General features: G+C 35.6%; 1 protein-coding gene across 1 annotated transcript in view; it reads left to right on the forward strand.

The window, feature by feature from the left end:
• Positions 1-319: 319 nt before the first annotated feature.
• Positions 320-20518, forward strand: part of LOC105196288 — a 28322-nt gene continuing 8123 nt past the window's right edge. Inside the window, exons 1-2 of the mRNA XM_039447764.1 lie at positions 320-537; positions 14530-14701. Of these exons, the coding sequence (XP_039303698.1) occupies positions 535-537; positions 14530-14701 (175 nt within the window). The 5' untranslated portion in view covers positions 320-534. The remainder of the gene's footprint in view (positions 538-14529; positions 14702-20518) is intronic.

Raw genomic sequence — 20518 nt, forward strand, 5'->3', positions numbered from 1 at the left:
CGATACCGCGAGCATCACGCGTACTCCGCGCGGGAGTATCGATTCGTTTGAGAAACGCAGGAGGAACGCGCCAACGAGACAGAGAGAAGAGAAGGTCTCTGCGTTCCGCGTGCGATAGCACGGCGGCAGCGTCGCGTTGCGTCGCGTCGCGTCGCGTCGCGTCGCGACGGCTCGACGACACGCAATTTCACATTCGCGCTCGCCGGCGGTAGATCGCTGCTACACAGGAGGAGAAGGTGGAAGCGGAGTAGGAGGAACGTAGGCAACGACAGCGGCGGCGGCGGCGGCGGCGGTGTTGGTGGTGGTGGTGGTGGTGGTGGTGGTGGTGGTGGTGGTGGTGGTGGTGGTAGCGGTGGCGGCGTCACCACACGCGCGCGTACCGGGGCCTAACGAACTCGTGTGTTGTAACAACGGCCGCTAGCGTCGACGCCGCGTCACGGCGGTGTGTGGCCGCGCGATAACGCACACGAGAAAGGGACGCACACAGCGCGGCGGCCCGGCGACGCCGTAACACGCAGCAACGTCACGTCCCCGATGGTGAGTCTGTGAATCGGCGCCGACGTCACGCGGCGCGCGTCACGGCGAGTAAACGCGCGTTATGCTCCGCTCCGCTCCGCTCCTTTGCGGCCGAGACAGCGCTAGCAGCGCGCGCGGCGGTGAAGCGACAACGACGACGACGACAGTGACGATTTTGCGTAACGCCGGCTTCTGGAAAGGTCACGCGTGGACTTTCATGTTCCCGAATTCGGTGCTCGCGAGGTCATCGTCCCCTCTTCTCTCTTCCTCCCGCCTTTCTCTTTCGTTCGTCGCGGGCTCGCTTCCCTTTCTTTCCCTTTTCTCCTACTTTCTTAACACTGTTGTTCAATGTGTCACGTCGTCTTCGAGTTGTTTCGAGCTCTTCCCCCCCAACTCCCGATCCTTAACGCGAGCGGGACGGAAGACGAAAATCGTGACGCGAATGCGGAGCGTGAGGTACGAGAAACGACTTTATTCGTCCGCGAAATCCCTCGTTCCGATAACGAGGATCGATGCGTTTCTCCGCGGTGCAATTTATCGTTGTTTTTTTTTTCCGATGGGGAGTCAGATACCTTCCCTGATCCCGTTGCAAACGCGAAAATCCACAGAGATCAAAATTTGCTGTTATTTAATCGCAATTGTGACCCAATTTCCGCGGTTTACCTTCAGATTAATCGGCAAACCGGTTTTCCGATGGCGAGAGGGAATGTAAAACATGACTATTGATTTTGGTCGATTTTTCGGACGGTTCTTTTTACGCCGATATTATGCAATTCGTTATCGAGCGCAGTATCTCAGCGATGTCATGCACGAGATGGACTCGTTCGATATCCTAAATGTCTTTGCAGTTTGGACGCACGTTCCAAAATTTTTTGTCGAGCGCAGTATCCACTTTTATTCGTCTCTCTCTCTCTCTTTCTCTCTCCGTATTTTCCGCGATTATTCTCTTTACGATTGAAGACAATCTCCCTCTTCTAAACTATCGATTACATTGTTCGAGCCTTTCACGCCAAATTGTGTCCTTCGTCTGTGCCATTCTGCTTCATCGGTGCAGAATTCGCTGAAAATTAATGCAATTTTCTGCTCAGCTGAATCTGTGTATGTCGCGCTTTGTTATTCTTCAAATGTACTGCTCAATCCTGCCTGGCTCGAAGTTGGCAATCGATCGGAATTCTTGGACTTCTCACGCGACTTCTATACACTTCGCCATTTGTAACGTACGTAACTAAAACCGTTTACATATTATAATCGTTAAACCAGGTCTGCTCGCGTTTTATGTGAAATGCGCTGGATAATTAATTCTCCGTCGTTGTGCCTTTTTTATCGTCAAACCGTCTTATGAGGTCACTTCTTAAGAGGCTACACGAGAATATTCTTACTGCTGTATCAGAGATCTTCTTTGATATTAAAGCTTCCACGTTTAACGAACTAGCCCCTTCCCCCTTCTCTCTCTCATCACAGTTTTATAGATCTGGGCTCCATTTCTTTTTGAATTAAGATCGAGGGGTTATCATTTGTGGAAGTCAGTCAAGTATCTCGCGCTCGCATATATAATTAATTTACTTTTAAAAATTACAAGTCTGTCCAAGTACTTAATAATACAAAACTCTGAGAATAATAATTAACAATAATCTACTATGATCGTGAAGTGTATCAACACAATTCAATTTAGAAAAACGGCTTACCGATCGAAAGCGGATCTTACTCTCTTGATTCTTTGGAGTGGAATCTTCACTCTAAAGAGTGAAAATTGAGTCAGTCTTGAATAAACGTTTAATTTTCTCTCTTTAGAGTGAGATTCCATTTCAAAGAATTTAGAGAATAGTGCTCATTAATAATTTTCTAGTTACATTTATATATATTTATAAATTTCTCCAAACTATGCGCCGCACACTGAAAAAAATGCTGTAATATGAATTAAAACGTAATTTGATTCAATTAAACGTCGAATCACAGGCTGTCCTCAATATATGTAGTTGACTCAATTAAATTTTATTTATTCAACTATATTTGTTGTTGTCTTTGCTTTCTATATTTTTTTGTTTTTTTTGTTTCATAAATACTGTTATTGAATTAACAAGCTATTTCCAATTAGACTTGATTCTACAGCAGTTTTTCCTCTGTGTGCATGTTTGCACAAAAAAATTGCTAGACTTTGAAACGCAGCTGATAGAATCAGAAGTGTAACATCACTTAAAAAAATTATATTGTTAATTAATTTAATAATTTTTTACTCGAACGAGCATCTCCATGATTCCTCCCCTATCTCGAAAACTGTAAAGAATTGTTGCGCAAAATATTACTTTGGCCAGTATTTGAACCTGGATCTCTCTGCACTGTTTATGAGGGTCTTATGTCCATTTTCATCAATGTAGATTAACTTTGATCTCTCGATATTTAATTTACTCTTTATCTTTATTTAATTTTAAAAATTAGAAAAAAAGTAAAAAGTAAATTAAACCGAGATTAAAGTTAGTCTACATTGGTGGAAATGGACATTGACCTGTTCGATCACCGAGGCACGTGATAATATTTAAATACTAATTAATATTTAGCCCTCTCTCTCTTTTGATTTGGATAATATTTTAATAATTAAATTCGAAAATTGCTTATCCGAGCCAGCGCCGTTGTCTTTGCGTAAGTTATTGAGTGGATATTACATTAATTACATACATATAAATTGAATGCGTATACATTTCAGTTCAAGTAAAAAATGTTAAATAAAGTATACAATTATTGAATGTTTAAATTATGCTACGACAGTTTTCACAGTCTGTTACAATCGTTATAAATAAAATGGCTTGACGATTACTTGACGCTCGAGGGAATTCACAGCCGGCATTGGTGTACAAAATTTCGGCAGTGGACTGAAAAAAATAAGCAGTGACCTATAATATTGACGGCATTGTCATCAGTGATTGGGGAGTGGTGAGCTCACCTCAGAGTCGGTTTTTCGATCATGGGGTTGAGCACAAAAATTTTTTCTTGCATATTCCGAAAGCACATAAATAAGAGAATATTTTAAGCCTATAATCAATTTCATAATTGCTTTCTTTCTAGTAGTTTACTCTTGTACCGTTAATGTGTATTCGTACTTTCGGGACGATTTTCTGGTCGAAGAGATTGAGTACAAACATTTATTTATATATCGTTGGAAAGCACATAAAAAGCACTTAATTCTAGTGTATTTATTTTTTTATTTTACTAATTATTTATATGAGTTGGTGCTGGCTTAACGTTAAGCTGGCACCCCCACCTTCAATCTCATTTTCCTGCTAAACCGCTCGAGCACAAAAATTTCAAATAGGGTACATAATTAGCACATAAAAAGCATTTAATTTTGGCATAAGTGGCGTTTCGATTTTTTGTGGTAGGGGTGCTAACTTAACAGACATTATTATTTTTAGTATTCTATTGTTTGAAGTTAGGTATACCTATGCATAAGACATCACATAATAATGTGCAATTACAGTAAAATGTATAGATACAGTTCGTAAATAAAATTTTTGGAAGTTTTTTGTATAATTGTGAATACTTCGGGAAAGCTTTAGAATTCTTGTGCAGGCATTGGCGTATGATAATGGGCAGTACGCGGTAGTGTTCATAATTGCATGGCATTGCCTTAATTTTAATATAGGATTGACGGCATTGTAGGTATTGACTAATTGTAAGCACTGTCAGCAGTGTACGAAAATGTCGGCAGTGTTTTACAGCAATGCCAAAAATCGGCATTGGTGTACAAAATTTTGGGTTGTGAATTCCCCCTCGTTGACGCTACACATCGACAAAATCTTTTCGTATCATTGTAAATTTACTCGTTTCTCAAACGTTTATTAGGATTTTCTTAGAATTTCAATCTCCATTTTAGAATGATTTTTATATCATGACCGTGAAATTGATTTCAACACACCTTTCTTTGTACAAAAATCCAAACTGAAACAATGAAAGATAAAATAATTCCATCGGACATCGAACACTCTAACAATCAGACAAATTCTCGAGGGGAGGACTAAAATTTATAATTTAACGAAAGCAGCTTGACACGACGTCATTTTCGTCTAATGTGTCAATCATTTATATTTTTGTTCCTGCTGTCAAATGTACAATATAATTTTGTTGACTGATACTCAACGATGCGATGATGAGAAGTACGGTCGGTATATGTTCGCACTCGTATTTAATTTATTTAAGATGAAGTTATAATTTATTTAGATTAAACATCTTCGCCCGCTATTTGGCCGTTTATTTCCCCTTATTGCTTGTCCTCTGTTTATTATGAATGAGATTTTATACTGCCTATGTCGCCTAATACCGCCAGTAGTCGAGATGACTCAGGGGGGGGGAGGGGGGGAATATTCCTTCCTTTTCAACCGCTTGCAATCTGAAGGCTCGGTCCCTCTGCGCTACGTGACAGAGAGATTGATCAAAGCTTTCGTAGACGAAGGATAGGACGGTGGATAGGCGCTACCCTATAATGCTTCGTGAATAATCGCTTGTCTCTTTCTTGCGATGTCGACATGTCGGTCGTCGGAGTCAAGGGCAAAGCCGTTCTATACGCGCGATTGAGAAATCGCTAGGGAAACCTTTCCCGAGACCCATTTTCAGTCGCCGATCAGATCTGTCGGTCTTGCTGGGCTCGATTGCTTTGATTACTTGCCGCGCGAGAGCCGAATTACGTCAATGTGCACACGTCGAGGCCGGGCGGTCGGATGTGCAAGATACTTTTGGAGTGTTGCATGGTTGAAATTGATCAATTTCCCCGAGTTACTACGGAGCGACTGAGACGTCCTCGTGTTACCATTAAATGACACTCGTTATAGTGTCTTGTTTCAAACGTAAATGCGATTATGTAAAATTATACGGATAAACGCGCTGCGTAATGACATTCGCGAATTGCACAGCGAATGTAAATACTTGGAAATTTTCAATGCGAATCAATTGAATATCCGATATCTGACTTTGTCATTAGCGTCGATGAAGGGTATGTACAATCGGGAATTTCTCTTCAGTTTAATAAATAGACAAATGAATTGGATCGCGAAAGATCTTGCATAAATTGAAATGTTTTTTTTAGTTTGGAACTGTGTGTGCGCGCGCGTGTGTGTGTGTGTTTCAGCCTTCTCCTTTACAATTAAGATGCAGGCCAAGACGATTCCAAGACGTAATTTGTATACGTTGCTCAATGCTTTACGGATATCGCGTGACAAATCGAGAATCGCGTTGCTTGTCTCGTTCTTTGATTCCTAAGCGATTCTAACTCGTAAAAATGTTAATTTTAATACATGAATGATGTGAAAATCTCGATTGATAAAACTGGAGTTACTCGAGAAAAAAATCCTCCACATACATACACACACACACACATACACACACCGGTGTCGGCGATCAATAACATTCTTCGGCGTTCTCCGTGCTCCATTTTTCCGAGATTGGACCTTATTATCTCGAGTAAGTTTCCTCGTTCTACCTCGCGTTGTCAAGGCGTATCGATCGGCTTGTAGAAACGCGAGTACGCGGATAATAATAATAATACCGAGAAGTCGGAGACGATAGGATCGATCTCTCTGGATAATTTCGATGGCACAGATCGTAATTATTTGCTGTCATTTGCCTGGCCGAATTCGGAGCTCTTTTTCCTCATCTCTCGCGGCAGCATTGGCCGTGTATACATGATAAAACCTATTTCGTAGGATGATACAACTAATAGAGTCACGGGAAATCCATTTGCGTCCCGTGAAAGCTCCCGATGTAGTTTTTCACTTTGTGCGAGAGATCGAGAGCGACTGATTGAGGGTTCGGCATGCAACCGGCGGAATAATATCGATTCAATAAGGACGACGCTATTATTGCTCGATCGAATTCCGTGTATATTCGTAGAAAAATATTACTCGCTACTGTGGCATTGTCATCTCGCTGAGTATGCAAGTGTCAGGGTCGAACTGAACATTGCAGTGAGCTAGAGACAGCTTATCAGCGCGAGGAAAAATGTACACTCCTCAATGATTAATATTAAAGTCTAAGTGTAAAAGTTTACCCTTATTTTAATAATTCGTTTTCATCTCCATAATTCATGTACGTGATCCCGAGCTGAAATATTGATACTACTTGGACATTCTTAACCCTCAGTGCCCATATTTCAAAAAAAAGTCTCTATCTGCCTACATTCGGATATTTCTGGCGTTTTTTATATCTTACTTATATCTCGAGTTTAATGCATCGATTTTAATTAATTTCTTTTAATCGTTTTTTTCCGTCTGTAATGGTAACTGTAATATCGTTACATTTTTATAGTAACGGAATTTAGTCGGTGCTTTTGGTCGGTACTTCGTTTTGTATTATTCTTATATCTATTCAATAGATCGCGCGCTGATTGTACGCTAATTGATTGGACAGAAATGTTCCGATACAATACTTTGTAACTTAGGCTGCATTCCGATAGGCACTATTGATATTGAATAATTTACGTTACATGTATACTCTAATAAATTTTCAGTACCGTTAGCGACTATTGAAACGCATTTTTAATAATAACATTATTGTTTAACCTAAATTCTTTTAAAAATGAGTATATTAAAAAATAAAAAGCTAGATAAGTTTAATATAAAATAAAGCTCGCTCTGCGTGCAGAATAGGTTTTAATATTTATTATTACATTTCAAAATTGCGTTAATTAAGAAATAATATAATTTTACATTCTAATGACTTGCAATATAGCATTGTAAAAAATTAACGAAAAAGTAACAAACTTTTTAAAATTTAAAATTAAAGCGCAGGTAGTTAAACCGCAAAAATTTTTAGTAGAAACACATTTTTTACGCTAACTATCGCGCGTGTACTCTCATTAGCCCTTTAAAATTTTAAATTTTGACAATTTTGAGAGTCTAAAATATTTGCTATTTTTAACGAACTTTTACTTTTTAAGTAACAGTAACGATAACGAGTTACTTTTTTTTACAAGGAAGAAAAATAATATGGCATCGATATCGCGTTACTTTTTTAAGATAACGTTCCTAATTCTGTGAAAATCAATCTATTTTCACGCTAAAAGCAGTGAAAAGGAAGATTTCATTATTAGGATCAAAATAGGAACACAAACCATGTTATTTATATAATAAAATCTATTGTGGTATCTTAGCTTCGATTATAGAGTAAAATTCCATGTATAATAAAATTACAGGTTTAGCACAAAGGATCAAAATTTCACCTATGTGTCACTTAAATCTTGAAAGCCTTCATTTTGAACATCGCATATCATGCCAACTTCAAAGGAATGGAGTCACAAGAAATCCTTATTAGTCCGCTTCTAGTTGAATACGCCAATTAAAGTAATTTTAGATACAACACGCGGGTAGCGCTCGCTGCATCAGTGTTTGCGTCATTTACGCGGATAACGATGCTAACGATTGTAGGCGATGACTTCATTTTCCGCCCACGTACTATGAGCCCAATTAGTATATATCTCTCTGTGATATGCGACTTTACATGCGATTTTACATGTATGACTTGTAGACAAAGGGCTGATTTGTTAATCTATATAACTATCTCTGATGGCGCTTTATACTCGTGCTTTACTCCCGCGCCGCAACGAAAATATATATACATATTACATATATATCACGTGAAGCACCCACCTGACCTGCTAAAAATAACGAGACCATCCGTTCCTTCCTTCACCATTTCGTTCGGATGATGGACGTTATTTTACAAATGCTGATAAATGGTTAGAGAAGTACGACTGCCACGGAAACTTCCGTGTCTGATGAATTATACTTAAAGCTAATTACAACATATTTTTCCTCAAGAGATGTCATAATGTTAATCCATCATTAACTGTATTAAATTAGGTATGACATCACAGAAGAGAAACGAGGAGTCACATGCAACTATAATATTTCCGCTGCATATACACGAGATACAGATAAATCTGTTACGATAAAACAAAATCTTGCGAGGAGGTCATCTCAATTTACTTTCATCTCGCGAATAATCACTTGTGTGAGCGCGGGCGTTGAAAAGAAATATTTATTCCGATTTTTACTGCGAAGAAAAAAAAATTTGATTCGACTTTCCTTTCGACGTTTGACGTTGCCTCTGACGTCATGATCCGATATAGTTGCCGAATGACGTGTCAGAAGCTTTAATATTCCTAAAAGACTGTCCCTGATGGAAAGCGGGTCTCAATTTGGTTCTACATTGCCGAGTAAATGACGTGCGATATCGACGTGGTACGCACAATGACGCGCAAACCTTTATTCCAGCAGTAGCAGCTGATCAGCAGATTGCTTTATTCCGATAAGCTTCCACGACACGCACATCTCGCGAGCCTTTTCAAATGTCATTAGAGGATTTATTTGTGAAAGCTGATACGTTCCGCATTCGCTTCCGAACAATGCGGCAAAAATGAATTTTCTTCAGAGATGTTCGAAGGAAAGTTTACATTATTTGAGAAATTTCAGAAACAAATCTTTCGAGGCTGTATCTTTTCATGTAAATTGAAAAGAATGTATTTCATTGTTTTTTTTCAATAAAAACAATAAAATTATATATTTATTTATACGATGTGTCATTACATCTTGTGCTTATTGTGGCTATTAAAATATATATTTAAAATACATTTAGCAAATCAATTAAATTATTTTAGCTGACAGAAAAATTTTAACAGTCTGATGTTTTCATCTTTAAGATATAACATTCTGAATGTTATAGCAGGTATTTATACTGAAATTTGCATAATCGTATAAGATCTATTAAGATGGCGAAGCGAGACCTTGTATAAATAACCGCATCTTTGTGACACTGTATTATTTATAATTTTAAATAACGGAAGTGTTACCGCGGCTCCGGTTACATAAGTAAGGTTGCGACGTCGAAGCGGGACGTCGATTTGCGTCAGAGATTTCGCCTCGCCATGCGCATCTTCCCACTTTTCCTTCGATGGATGATGTCCTGCTTGCGTTGAATACAGCAAGTACGTGTTTGTATTTCCGGCTCTTTGGTGGACGCGCGAGGAAATTAACCTGCGAGAAATGTTTATCCAAAAATGTTTACACTCTTTCTTGCGCAGAACGTATTCAACGGTGTTTTTTTAACCTTCGCATATTCGCCCTCGCAATGTTTTAAAAATACTGACGTTTGTCGCACAGGAATATTGGAGAGGTCGATATCGACCTAATGTTGAACAAATATTACGAATTAAGGCACTTCGATAAAAAAAAAAAAAACGAAGGACTTTGATTGAAAGAATTTCTTTGCAAAATTCGTAAAAAAGAGCACTTTCAAAGGATGAAAACTTTCTTAATTGAGCACCCCGTAGCGGGGTTCTCGAGGTAATTACCTCTTACGTAACTGTTTCTCGTTCTTTGCGAGAAGAAAAAAAACTTTGGTTTCGCAGAATTCCTGTCGAGAACGACGGAAGATCTCTTTGAGGAAATTCGCTAGAGAGGCAGTTCATGGAAGCAATTATCTTATCGTTCATTGCCTTCTGTAATTGTCTAGTCATTATCTTGATGCGAACTTATTTAGCTTTTTCGTTTATGTTGTTTAATTTCGTTCTTTACTTCCTCTCCCCCTCTCCCCCTCTCTCTCTCTCATATTGCTCCTCCGGCATTTCCAGGTTCGACAAAGTAAACAGTTTTATCATGCACAATACAATGAGGCGCTTCGGGTGGGCGTATGAATCATGAATGAGTATAAAGCACCTTCGCGATTGTGTATGTACGTTAAGCGCTCGTATTCGCCTGACATGTGTTGTGTTACGACTGATATTATCTTCCAAGGTTGGCCGCGCAGTTTACGGAAATGCATTCCACGTTCTCGCGGGATTAAATCTGCGACGACGCGGAGTCGCATACGTGAGCTTTGAAATTTGAACACACAATCCGAAAAACTCAAGTCTCTCGAGTGTACGCGTTGTAATTCGGACGAGATACTCCATTTTCCCATGTTTTTCAATGGATTTAACCGGACATAAATATTTAATTTATAATTAATAATAATTAGGATTTTACCATATATATTTAACACAACATATTATGTATATTTAACATGTAAATATATCCGGTGGAAACAGGTCTGTCCCTTGTGATAAAATAATTTGGTTTCCCTGATTTTCGTGACGATCGGCAATGTATTAGTTACTTTCGTAGTCCATCATTGCTTATCATTATATTCTATCATTTTGTGGTCTATTATTTTGTAATCTATCATTTTGAAATATCGTTTCCTGTGGTAACACATTAAATTATAAATTAAAGGGATGCTGGGTTAATTTTGTCGACCTAATTGATCTATATACATGTGCGAGCGATATTGAAGTAATAGTAAACATCAACATTTCTCTACAAACGATTACATCAGTAATGCATATGTGCGCAAATTTTCAGATAAAATTTTCACTCGTACGAAAGCTCCTAACTCATTTCTAAAAACAGTATTATTTTTTCATGTTATTTCGAATTGGAATGCTTGTTTTATACGTACAAAATATAACGTTTCATATAAAGCAAATGTCATGAGTCAACGTCGGATTTCAATAATAAAACTGTAATTTTCCAATTTTTTCGGTTTTTTTGTACGGAATTGTAACCTTTCAATTGCGTTATTCTTTTAATTGCAGAAAAAGATTTATAATTCTGTTTAATCAACGAAAAGATTCTTTATGTGAAAAATATCGCGTTTATCGCATTTATATACTCAATCAGTAAAGCAAATCTGTCACCAGCATTTCAGAAAATATTGAGGTCTTGTGAATATATAAAAAATAATCTTATTAAGTGATATCTTTAAGATATTTCCAGAAGATGTGTATATAGAAGTTCAAAAGATATTTAAAAATTTTTTTCGAAAACAATTTCGCAGAATTTCTGAAAGATATCTGTAGACATCTAAGAGACATTAAAAGATACACAGAAAAGAGTATAGCTGCCGTAAAAACTGCATATGATAACTGAATTACAGTTGTACTATATAGATAACTAATATCTTATCTGTGACGCTTATATTATTTAGTTGAATGAGTTTTGCCATCTGATGCACAATTTTGGTTATACAGAATGTATTTGCTATATCCAAAATATTCCTTGTAGCTAAACGTGTACTCAAAGTAGCTATATGTTAATTAGCTATCAGTGTTAGCTGTAGTGTTTCTGACATATCGATTAGTTTCGATGACTACTTTTATATTATGTATTTATGTTATACGTTTACTTTTATATTTTTATTATTTATTATATAATAAATATGCACGTTTAACTTTATTTATGTATTAGAAGCAGCAGCAAACCGTTTTGTTGTAGTTAAAGCGGTAAATATAACTGTAGCAAACCATGATTAGTTGTCAGCAAAAATTTTATTTTCTGTATATTTTTAAAATGCTTGTCACATAAGGTACCTCTTAAATTTTTAAAAGATATGTTCAAGACATCTCCATATTTGAATCTGATACCTCAAAATATTTTATAAGGCATCTTTTAGATCACTGAAAGATATTTTTTCGAAACTTTTCGAAGAAATGCACAACGTTTCAAAACATTTTTTAGAAGTCTGAAAGATACACTCCAAAAAATGATTTGGCAAGTACAGCCACAATTTTTTGGCTGCAAAAGTTTAATTAACGTAGATAAATGATTAGCAAATATTATGATATCGCATATGCTTGGTTTTCCTTTAAAAAATAGAATAGATAAAGTGTTCCAATAGATTGATTACTATAATTCTTGAATGCTATTCAGTTAACTGATAAAATATCATCAGTTACTGATTTAGTAGATCAGTTTATTGAAACCCTTAACAGTTCTTTCTTTCAAAGGTAATCAATGTAAATAACAGAGATAGAATTTACACCTAAATTGTTTATGAAATTTAGAAAGAAACTTTTTCTATTCGTGTTAAGACCAATCACACTTGCTATAAAATTCGACTGTATAATTGGCAATGGGATCTAACTTTTCTGGAAGAATCGCTAAAATATTTCTGTTATAAATTCTACATATATGTAACAAATAATATTTTAGCAGATAACGATAAATTGTTGTTGTGATACTTAGAAATCTACTTACATCAGCAAGACGTTTTCTTTTTTAGTGTATTTTTTTGATTACGTAAGATCTTTTTAAGTGGAAACTATGAAAACAGTTTATCATAATATAAAATCTCGATTTTGTTTACTCTGCATTACGATTTCATCTATTCGTGATATATTAATATTTATCACTTCAGCAATTTTTTATTGGTAGCAAGAAGAATTGTGAAAATAAGCTCATAACAAGAAACAACTTGAAATTTCATTATCAAGAAACGGGCCAATAACGAGCAATAAATTAAGTTGTTCTAAATTAAATATATTTTCTCATTTTCCTTTGAAATCAAAGAAAAGGAGGCGCCTGTTTCGGGAATAACAAAGAAAAAAATCATTGTCTTTCCATACATTAAAAATGTATCTGAAACGGTGACATCGGCCATAGACAAAAACCAGTTTATTATAGGTTACAAATATCTTAAAAGATTCCGTGGCATCATAAAAAGACACAAAGACAGAAATCCAATAGAAGCTAACAACAATATTATATGCAAAATTAATTGCAGAAACTTGATGTAACTTATGTAAGCCAAACCAAAAGGAAACTAAGAACGAGACTGAGCGAACATAAGGCCGGTATTCATAGTCGATTCTTATTTTAAGATCGTCTTAAGTAATAGCTTAAGATGCTAATACGGCTTTCTGATTGGTTAATGACATTTCAAGACTATGCTTAAGACGATCTTAAATATAAGGATCGACTATGAATACCGGCCATAGAACATCAACAAAGATGCATTGGGGTACTCACGGGGTGATCATGGAACACAGAATAAAATACGATCACAGTTTTGATTGGGACAATCCAGAAATCTTGGATTATGAACAAAATTATTATAAAAGATTAATTTCCGAAATAATTCACATCAAAACTCAAAAGAGTAGCATTAATTTGAATAGTGACACTAATTGTAAGTATCTCGATGGATTTTATTTCGACTTATTAGACAGAATCGGAAACAATAACTTTCGAGATACACGATGAAAAACGTGGTTACGATCAGCACCGAGACGACCTTGTGAAAAATCGTTAGCGGAATCTCGGAGCTTAGTCGATCACGACCTGTCGACAAGTTCGTTTGTTTCCTCTCTCTCTCTCCGAAATGAGCGTCAATTTCGTTAAGGAAAGATTTACAAAATCAACTAATAAACTGGTATGTAACTCGCCTTTCACTAGAATAACATGTAAACGACAGTAATGTAAATTAAAGATAAATTATACAAATTTGACACAGATAAACATTACAATATCTATTGTAGCGGTTGATGAAGGCTTATAGTGAGGCAGAAACTAGTTCCGCGTTACTTTTTTGTGTACGTAATGAGAAAATATATGTATTTAATTTAGAACAACTTGATTTATTGCTCGTTATTGGCCCGTTTTTTGATATTGAAGTTTATGAATACACGAGCGACACACAACACATTAAATTGAAACTATTTTATACAGATTAATCTGATGTTTCGTTCTTGTAACCTCGTTACATCTTTACATTTTCAAATGTTTAAATATTCCCAGTCAAATTGCTCCGCTTTGTATTTCTGTGACGAACATCTAAATGAATTCTGTGTATATTCTACGTATGTTTATTTTATTCATCGAATTATTCGAAGTTAGTCTCGAAAAATATTTTTATCGAACGATCTTCGGGAATAAAATGTTTCTATTCTCTGTACAAAAATTCAGGCAAAGAACCGATCCTTAAAGTCTATCGTGACTTCTGGGAATCGGTTTTATTTTCGCACAGGAAAGAATGGATAATTCTCTTTTTTGTTTCTTTAAGAAAGAACGCAGAATAATCCCATCGGCTTTGCTATCTTGGCGGCACATTCGTGGCCGAGCTCACGACGGTTATCTGACTCGTTCAGATTTCCGACGTGCAGATTTTCGACGATAGGAGCCCCGTTTGTAATACATGGCGTAAACGTGCGATTAGGTGAAGCTGCGCAAAGTGCTGCCCGACGACAGCGGCGGCGGCGGCGGTGGCGGCGGCGTCGGCGGTTCCTCGCGGCGCCGATTGTTCCTTACCGCGGCGGCGGCAGAACGTCTCGCCACTTCCGGCTATGCGTCGCGCAAGGGCTATCGAAGGAAGCTCACACGTGCAAAAGGTACCGTTTTGCTGACCTCGTGCTCTCGTAACAAACTATCCTAACTAAGCCAGTCAAATCCATTTGGACTAATCCGCACTAACTCGATTAACTTTCCGTGGCGACCTTCGCGAAGCGTTTTGCGACGCAGAACGCCTCCTCTGCGAGCTCCGGAAATGACTCCGCGGCGGAAACGGCGCGCCTTGGAAGCTGAGCCCAATTGAATCGATAAATAATATGATGTAGATGCGCCAGCCAGAGTTGTTAACGTGTACGACGAACGTATAGGTCGTATCGAATGTGTCAAAATCGACGTATGAACATCGAGTGTTGAATTATTTGGCAAAAATGGTCCGCATTATAAATAAATTTGATATCGGCGCGCATTTTCGTATTAAAATTAAAACCGTTCGCAACACATCCGGCACATTATCGCGGCGTAATCTTTACGGGCATTACGCATTAAAATAGCGAAAACGGAGATAAGACGGCGTTTCGAGATAAAATGAAAGCCCGCGATGATGGTCTATCGATTTTCACCCGCAGCGAGATATACCTACGTTATTTACTTCGCAAAATTTCTGTTGTGTCATGCGCATTCTCAAAGACGCGCGCTGTACCGTTCTTATCGCGGCAGCTGTATCCGCTCGAGTCGTGCAGCGAGTTCTCCCACGCAATTAACTTAATCCTCGCGAATTGAATACGCTTTCGCCGCGGATCGATCAGACACTTCGCGTTACTCATTTTGCATCGCTATCGCCACTTAATACAGTTAATACATCGCTTTTAGAAAACACGTCACTAACCGCATGCGAAGGTAATGAGCGAAGATAAGAAAAAATTAAAATACACGTTGCTGCTCGGAAAAAAAGAGCAGCTAACAACGTTAATCCCCATGTAAAATTTGTCACATTTTTCGCAAATGTAGTAAGCTGGTTTCATTTAAATTCTCTTCGCAGCTTGTGTGATCAATAGGGGAACCAAAATTATGTTGTAAAAATCTCGTTTTAAGCGCCTGAAATGTGCTCTATAAAGTGGAAAAAAAATGCGCTGGAAAAAGGAATGTGTGCTCTTGAAAGATTACATTTTATTACAAACATTTTCAAATACGTATTATATTATAAATATTTATATCTAAAGTACTATATCATAGATATTATACCTATAGGAAATTTTACAAGTTATTTATGAAGTCGAGATAGAATAAACGTAACAAAATTTGTTTTCGTATTTATTTCTTAATTTAATTAGTTTTATGACATTAAAAATATGAAAAATGAAACAAGGACATACATATTTAATATAGCACATGCTAAACAAGAAGTAATTATTTTTATAAAAATACGTACAAACTTGTTAATATAAAAACAAATAATAAGTTGCGCCCACAAGAGCGAAGATGCTAGCGCTTAATTACACATTAATTTAAATAATAATAGTATTTGAAATTTTTATGTTTAAATTATGTTTCAATCTCGCTTGGTTTTCTTTAGTCAAAGAAATCAAAATTAAAAGATGTAAAATTTTATTTATAAAAACATACTTGACTCACAATGAGATTTAATCCAAGAGTAAAAAATTGAGAGAGATTCTCAGCCCTGGTAAATTCCGTTAAAAACGAAAAGGACGTGCATTTTCTTTCTAAATTTTTCTTCAGGGCAAAACGCGTCCGATGATTTGACGCCGATAAAAAAAAAGTTTTCTTTAAGATCCAGAAGAAAGTTCAATTTAATTTATTCTGTTTATTATTTTATTAGAAAAAATTAATTGTAAATCTAAATCAGGAAACAATGTGAAATGTAAGAATAGGCCAAATATGTAAATATGTTAAAATCTAAAATACGCACTTATGTGTGATATATGCAATAACATGCTGTAACGTGTAAGGCTCAAAATGCATAATTTCTTATAAAACTAATTCATATAGTTGATTTCTTTATTAGTCCAAATAAAAGAAATATGTCCTTAGCATATTTTTGGTTGGCTTAGTGATTAATAATGGGGGGGACACGAGACTTTGCACTGGAAAACGGACTTGGGATCACCTGTATTGAGATATTTTCCATACCGACGTAAAATTACGTGATGTAAATCGCAAATATGATAATGTGAAAACGATAACGTTGCAACTTGAGTGATTCCTTATCGTGATACCAGTCGAAATGTTTTTATTTAACAGTCGACAAATACATGCCAATATTTAGATTTGCACGTACATAGTCAACATAGTGTCTCAGAATTATCTCTCCCTCCTTTATCTCGAAATTTTCGACGAGCTTGTAGACGATCTCTCGCGAGATTAACAGTTCCCGACGTAAACCTATGAAATTCGAGATATTTTTAAAAATCAAGTTTTCAATGCTCGCTAACAAGCAACGTCATTTCCCAGCAAACACCACGTTACATGTAACGTAAATGTTAGTTGTAATTTCCCACTCAACAATGTAACTGTTATATAACACACTCGTTATATAACAGTTACATTGTTGAGTGGGAAATTACAACTAACATTTACGTTACATGTAACGTTGTGTTTGGTAGGTTAATTCCCCCATTATATAATTTCGAATAAATTTCAGCACAGGAGCCTCACACGGTAAAATTTATCGAAGCGTTTAATGTTGAAAATGAGAAAAACAGACAGCGGTACCTCGAATCAAATTTTCGTTAATGAAAGGATCAACTCTGTGATAATCGACGCTCATGAAGACGAGAGTAGTTCCGACGTAACCATTTTCTCGTCAGCTGTGTACACAGTGTACATACGACACACGCACCGGCGCCGTCCGTCGTAAGCGGATTACACGTATTTCGGGCTCTTCATCCGTTTCGATCTCCCTTCCGAGACAGCAATTTTGCGCAGCGAACGCTACGGTCGCCATCGTGAGTCACGATAACCGAGGCGCGAGAGTCCGGAATCTCGGAGTAGATATGGGACACGTATCGATACACAAACCTCGTGAGAAAGCTGATAAAGATCTTCGCAGCCGCCCGCCGGCTCGCGAAGAAATTAAGCGGTGCTTTAGATCAGTCGCCGGTCGTCGCGGCACTTAAACTCGCGTAGTCCGTTGACGTGCGGAAATTTTCCGGATCGAGAGAGAAGCATTTAGGTGAGTGCTCGCGAAAAATCAGTTTACTATCCAGGATGCTTACTACCAGGAAAATCTGATATTTTTAGGGAATTAATATTTTATTCTTGAAAATCGTGAGTTTCATTAGTGCTCCATGAAAATTTTTTGAAAGCTTACTTTTAAATTTAAATTTCATCTTTCTCTGACAAAATTGTTTTCTTTGATTAGTTTTTTCTTGACATTGCGAAATTGTTCATTGACAAATGTAACATACACTTTTACGTGTATTCTCGTGTAATTCGTGAGTTTTTATGAAAAAAATTATTGACACGATAGCATTCTAAATTGGCGTTGTGTGTTTAATCTCACCATTTGATGTCTCTACTTCCGATGAGCTAGATCCATGTATTGCGAACAGATCATTATGTTTAATTCATATTTTTTTATTTTAATATATTTTTAAATTTAACATGAATAATATTCGAACTTATATTTAAACTGCAGAAAATTCTCCAGCTTAAAAAAGTGGAGCGGAGTCACATGACTTGACTTTTCATTTATATGTATCTTCTAAAAAAGGAATTTTTGTCATTGTCGTCTTTAAAATAATAAATACTAAATGAAATTTAAGCGATAAAAACGATAATCAAAAAAATATATTTTTTGATATTATTATAGAAATATTGATACGGAAAAAAATTATAATTTTGTAAGCGTCACTGCCATTTTTTCACTAGTGTGACGTCATATTTAAAAAGAATTATATAATTCATAAACATTTCTACAATCTTGTATGAAAATAATATGAAATTTTGTTTTTTTTTTTTTAATTCCAAAACGTTCTTTTAAAACTCCATTCTTCTTTATGGATATAATTTTTCAAAATTCTTATATTTCGTTTGCTATTAAATTACTCTCTTTTCAAGACTGTGCTATTTTAGAAAATTGTATTTTAAGTTTAAAGAATTATACGGTCAAAGAATTTGCAAAAATTCAGAAATGTTTATGTATTAATCATAAAATTACGCGTACATTCTCAAAATTTGATCAAATTTTTATATAACGTGAAAATACTGAAAAACCTCCTTAAGTAGCTGATTGTATGACTAAGAAACATTAAAAAGTATAATACATTAATTTCAAAGTTGCATTGGAAAGTAGTCCAATCTTATTTGAAACTTTGAATAAATTGTCTGGAAATTCAGGAATTCTTTAAGAAATTTATATAAATATTCTGAATCTTGCAGAACAAGTTTTGCGCGTTCTCTTTCCCAAAAGATATTTTTTTACCTTGACATATTAACATATAAAATGAAAATAAGTGATTCAGAATCATTATATTATTTTAACATATTTTACAGATATAGTAGAGCAAAAAATCTTAATACGAAAATGTCGAGACAATAATAGTCTTTTCATTATGATTGATCAAAAATATTCAATAATAATACTTAGAATTCGCGCTTTCAGACCTGTAATTACACTCAAGCGCGCATCGATCTGTCGCCTGTTATTGATTTTTATAATTAACATTGATTTTTAGTATACATCTGAGATTATTAATAGCATTAATAATTATTATAGTAATAGTTTTTCTTTGGAAAAAGAAGAGTTTTTATTTTTATTTATTTTTTTTACATAACAAGAGTAATTATAAAAATTAATTTATTGTTATTTTTTCATTCTTAATGTGTTTGAAAAGAGTGAAATTGTGCGAGTATAATAAATTATGGAAATAAGATAAAGGCAGATTTATTAAAAATCGATTGTTATTTCGAGAGCGTCTTAAGAGATTAGCATATTCTTAAGTAATGTCTTAAAATGTTAATCTCTGTGATTGATTTATGATATTTTAAAACAGTTTTAAATGTAAGTATTGACTACGAACATTAGCCAAAGTTCTTCATATTATTTTAACGAATTAAATTTTTATTAAAATCGAAAATAAAAATATTAAGTTGGAACAAAAGTTTATAGAGATATATCTGTAGTAAAATAAATCTAGGTCTAAATATTTAAACATCGAATTTTACTTAAACGACGCTACGAACTTTTGTATTAATATTATGGAACATAAGAAAAAATATCTTATGTTTCTTTCAAAAAAGCAATATTTTCTTCGTTTCTAATATAAAGATATATAATTGTTATTTTTCTTTTTTAATCTTTCTTAATCTTATTTCCTTGATTTATTACAATCACACACTTTCACTCTTCTCAAGATATGAAAAGTAAAGAAATAACAATAAATTAATTTTTATTATCACATTTTACGTCGAAAACGCAAAAAATCTTGTTTCTTTAGTGTAAAACTATTAGATTTAATAATTCTAATAATAATAACTGATACTATTAATAGTCAGTTGTGCAGTAAAATCAATATTAACTGTGGAAGTCAGTAACAGATGTCAGAACGATGCGCATTTCCGCATTTGTGTGCAACTACGGGCCTGAGTATTATTGGCTATTGCTGATCGATTACGATTCAAAAACTATTGTATTTTCCACGTTTCGTATAGATTTTTTACGCTTTTATTTCTAAAATAAACTGTTGAATTATTGTACGATAGTTGTGAAACACTGTATTATTCGATATTGTTGACCTTGTTCCGGAATTTATTTCGTGTGTATACATTATACATTTGCATGACATTTATCATGAAAATGATTTGTGGAAACAGACTTTATATCTCTCTCGAAGCAAGAAAATAAATTATATAGTACGTTTCACGAGAAATATTGAGAGTATAATTGAGGTCCAGCGAAT

Source organism: Solenopsis invicta, chromosome 4, assembly GCF_016802725.1.
Source record: "Solenopsis invicta isolate M01_SB chromosome 4, UNIL_Sinv_3.0, whole genome shotgun sequence".
Taxonomy (NCBI): Eukaryota; Metazoa; Arthropoda; class Insecta; order Hymenoptera; family Formicidae; genus Solenopsis; species Solenopsis invicta.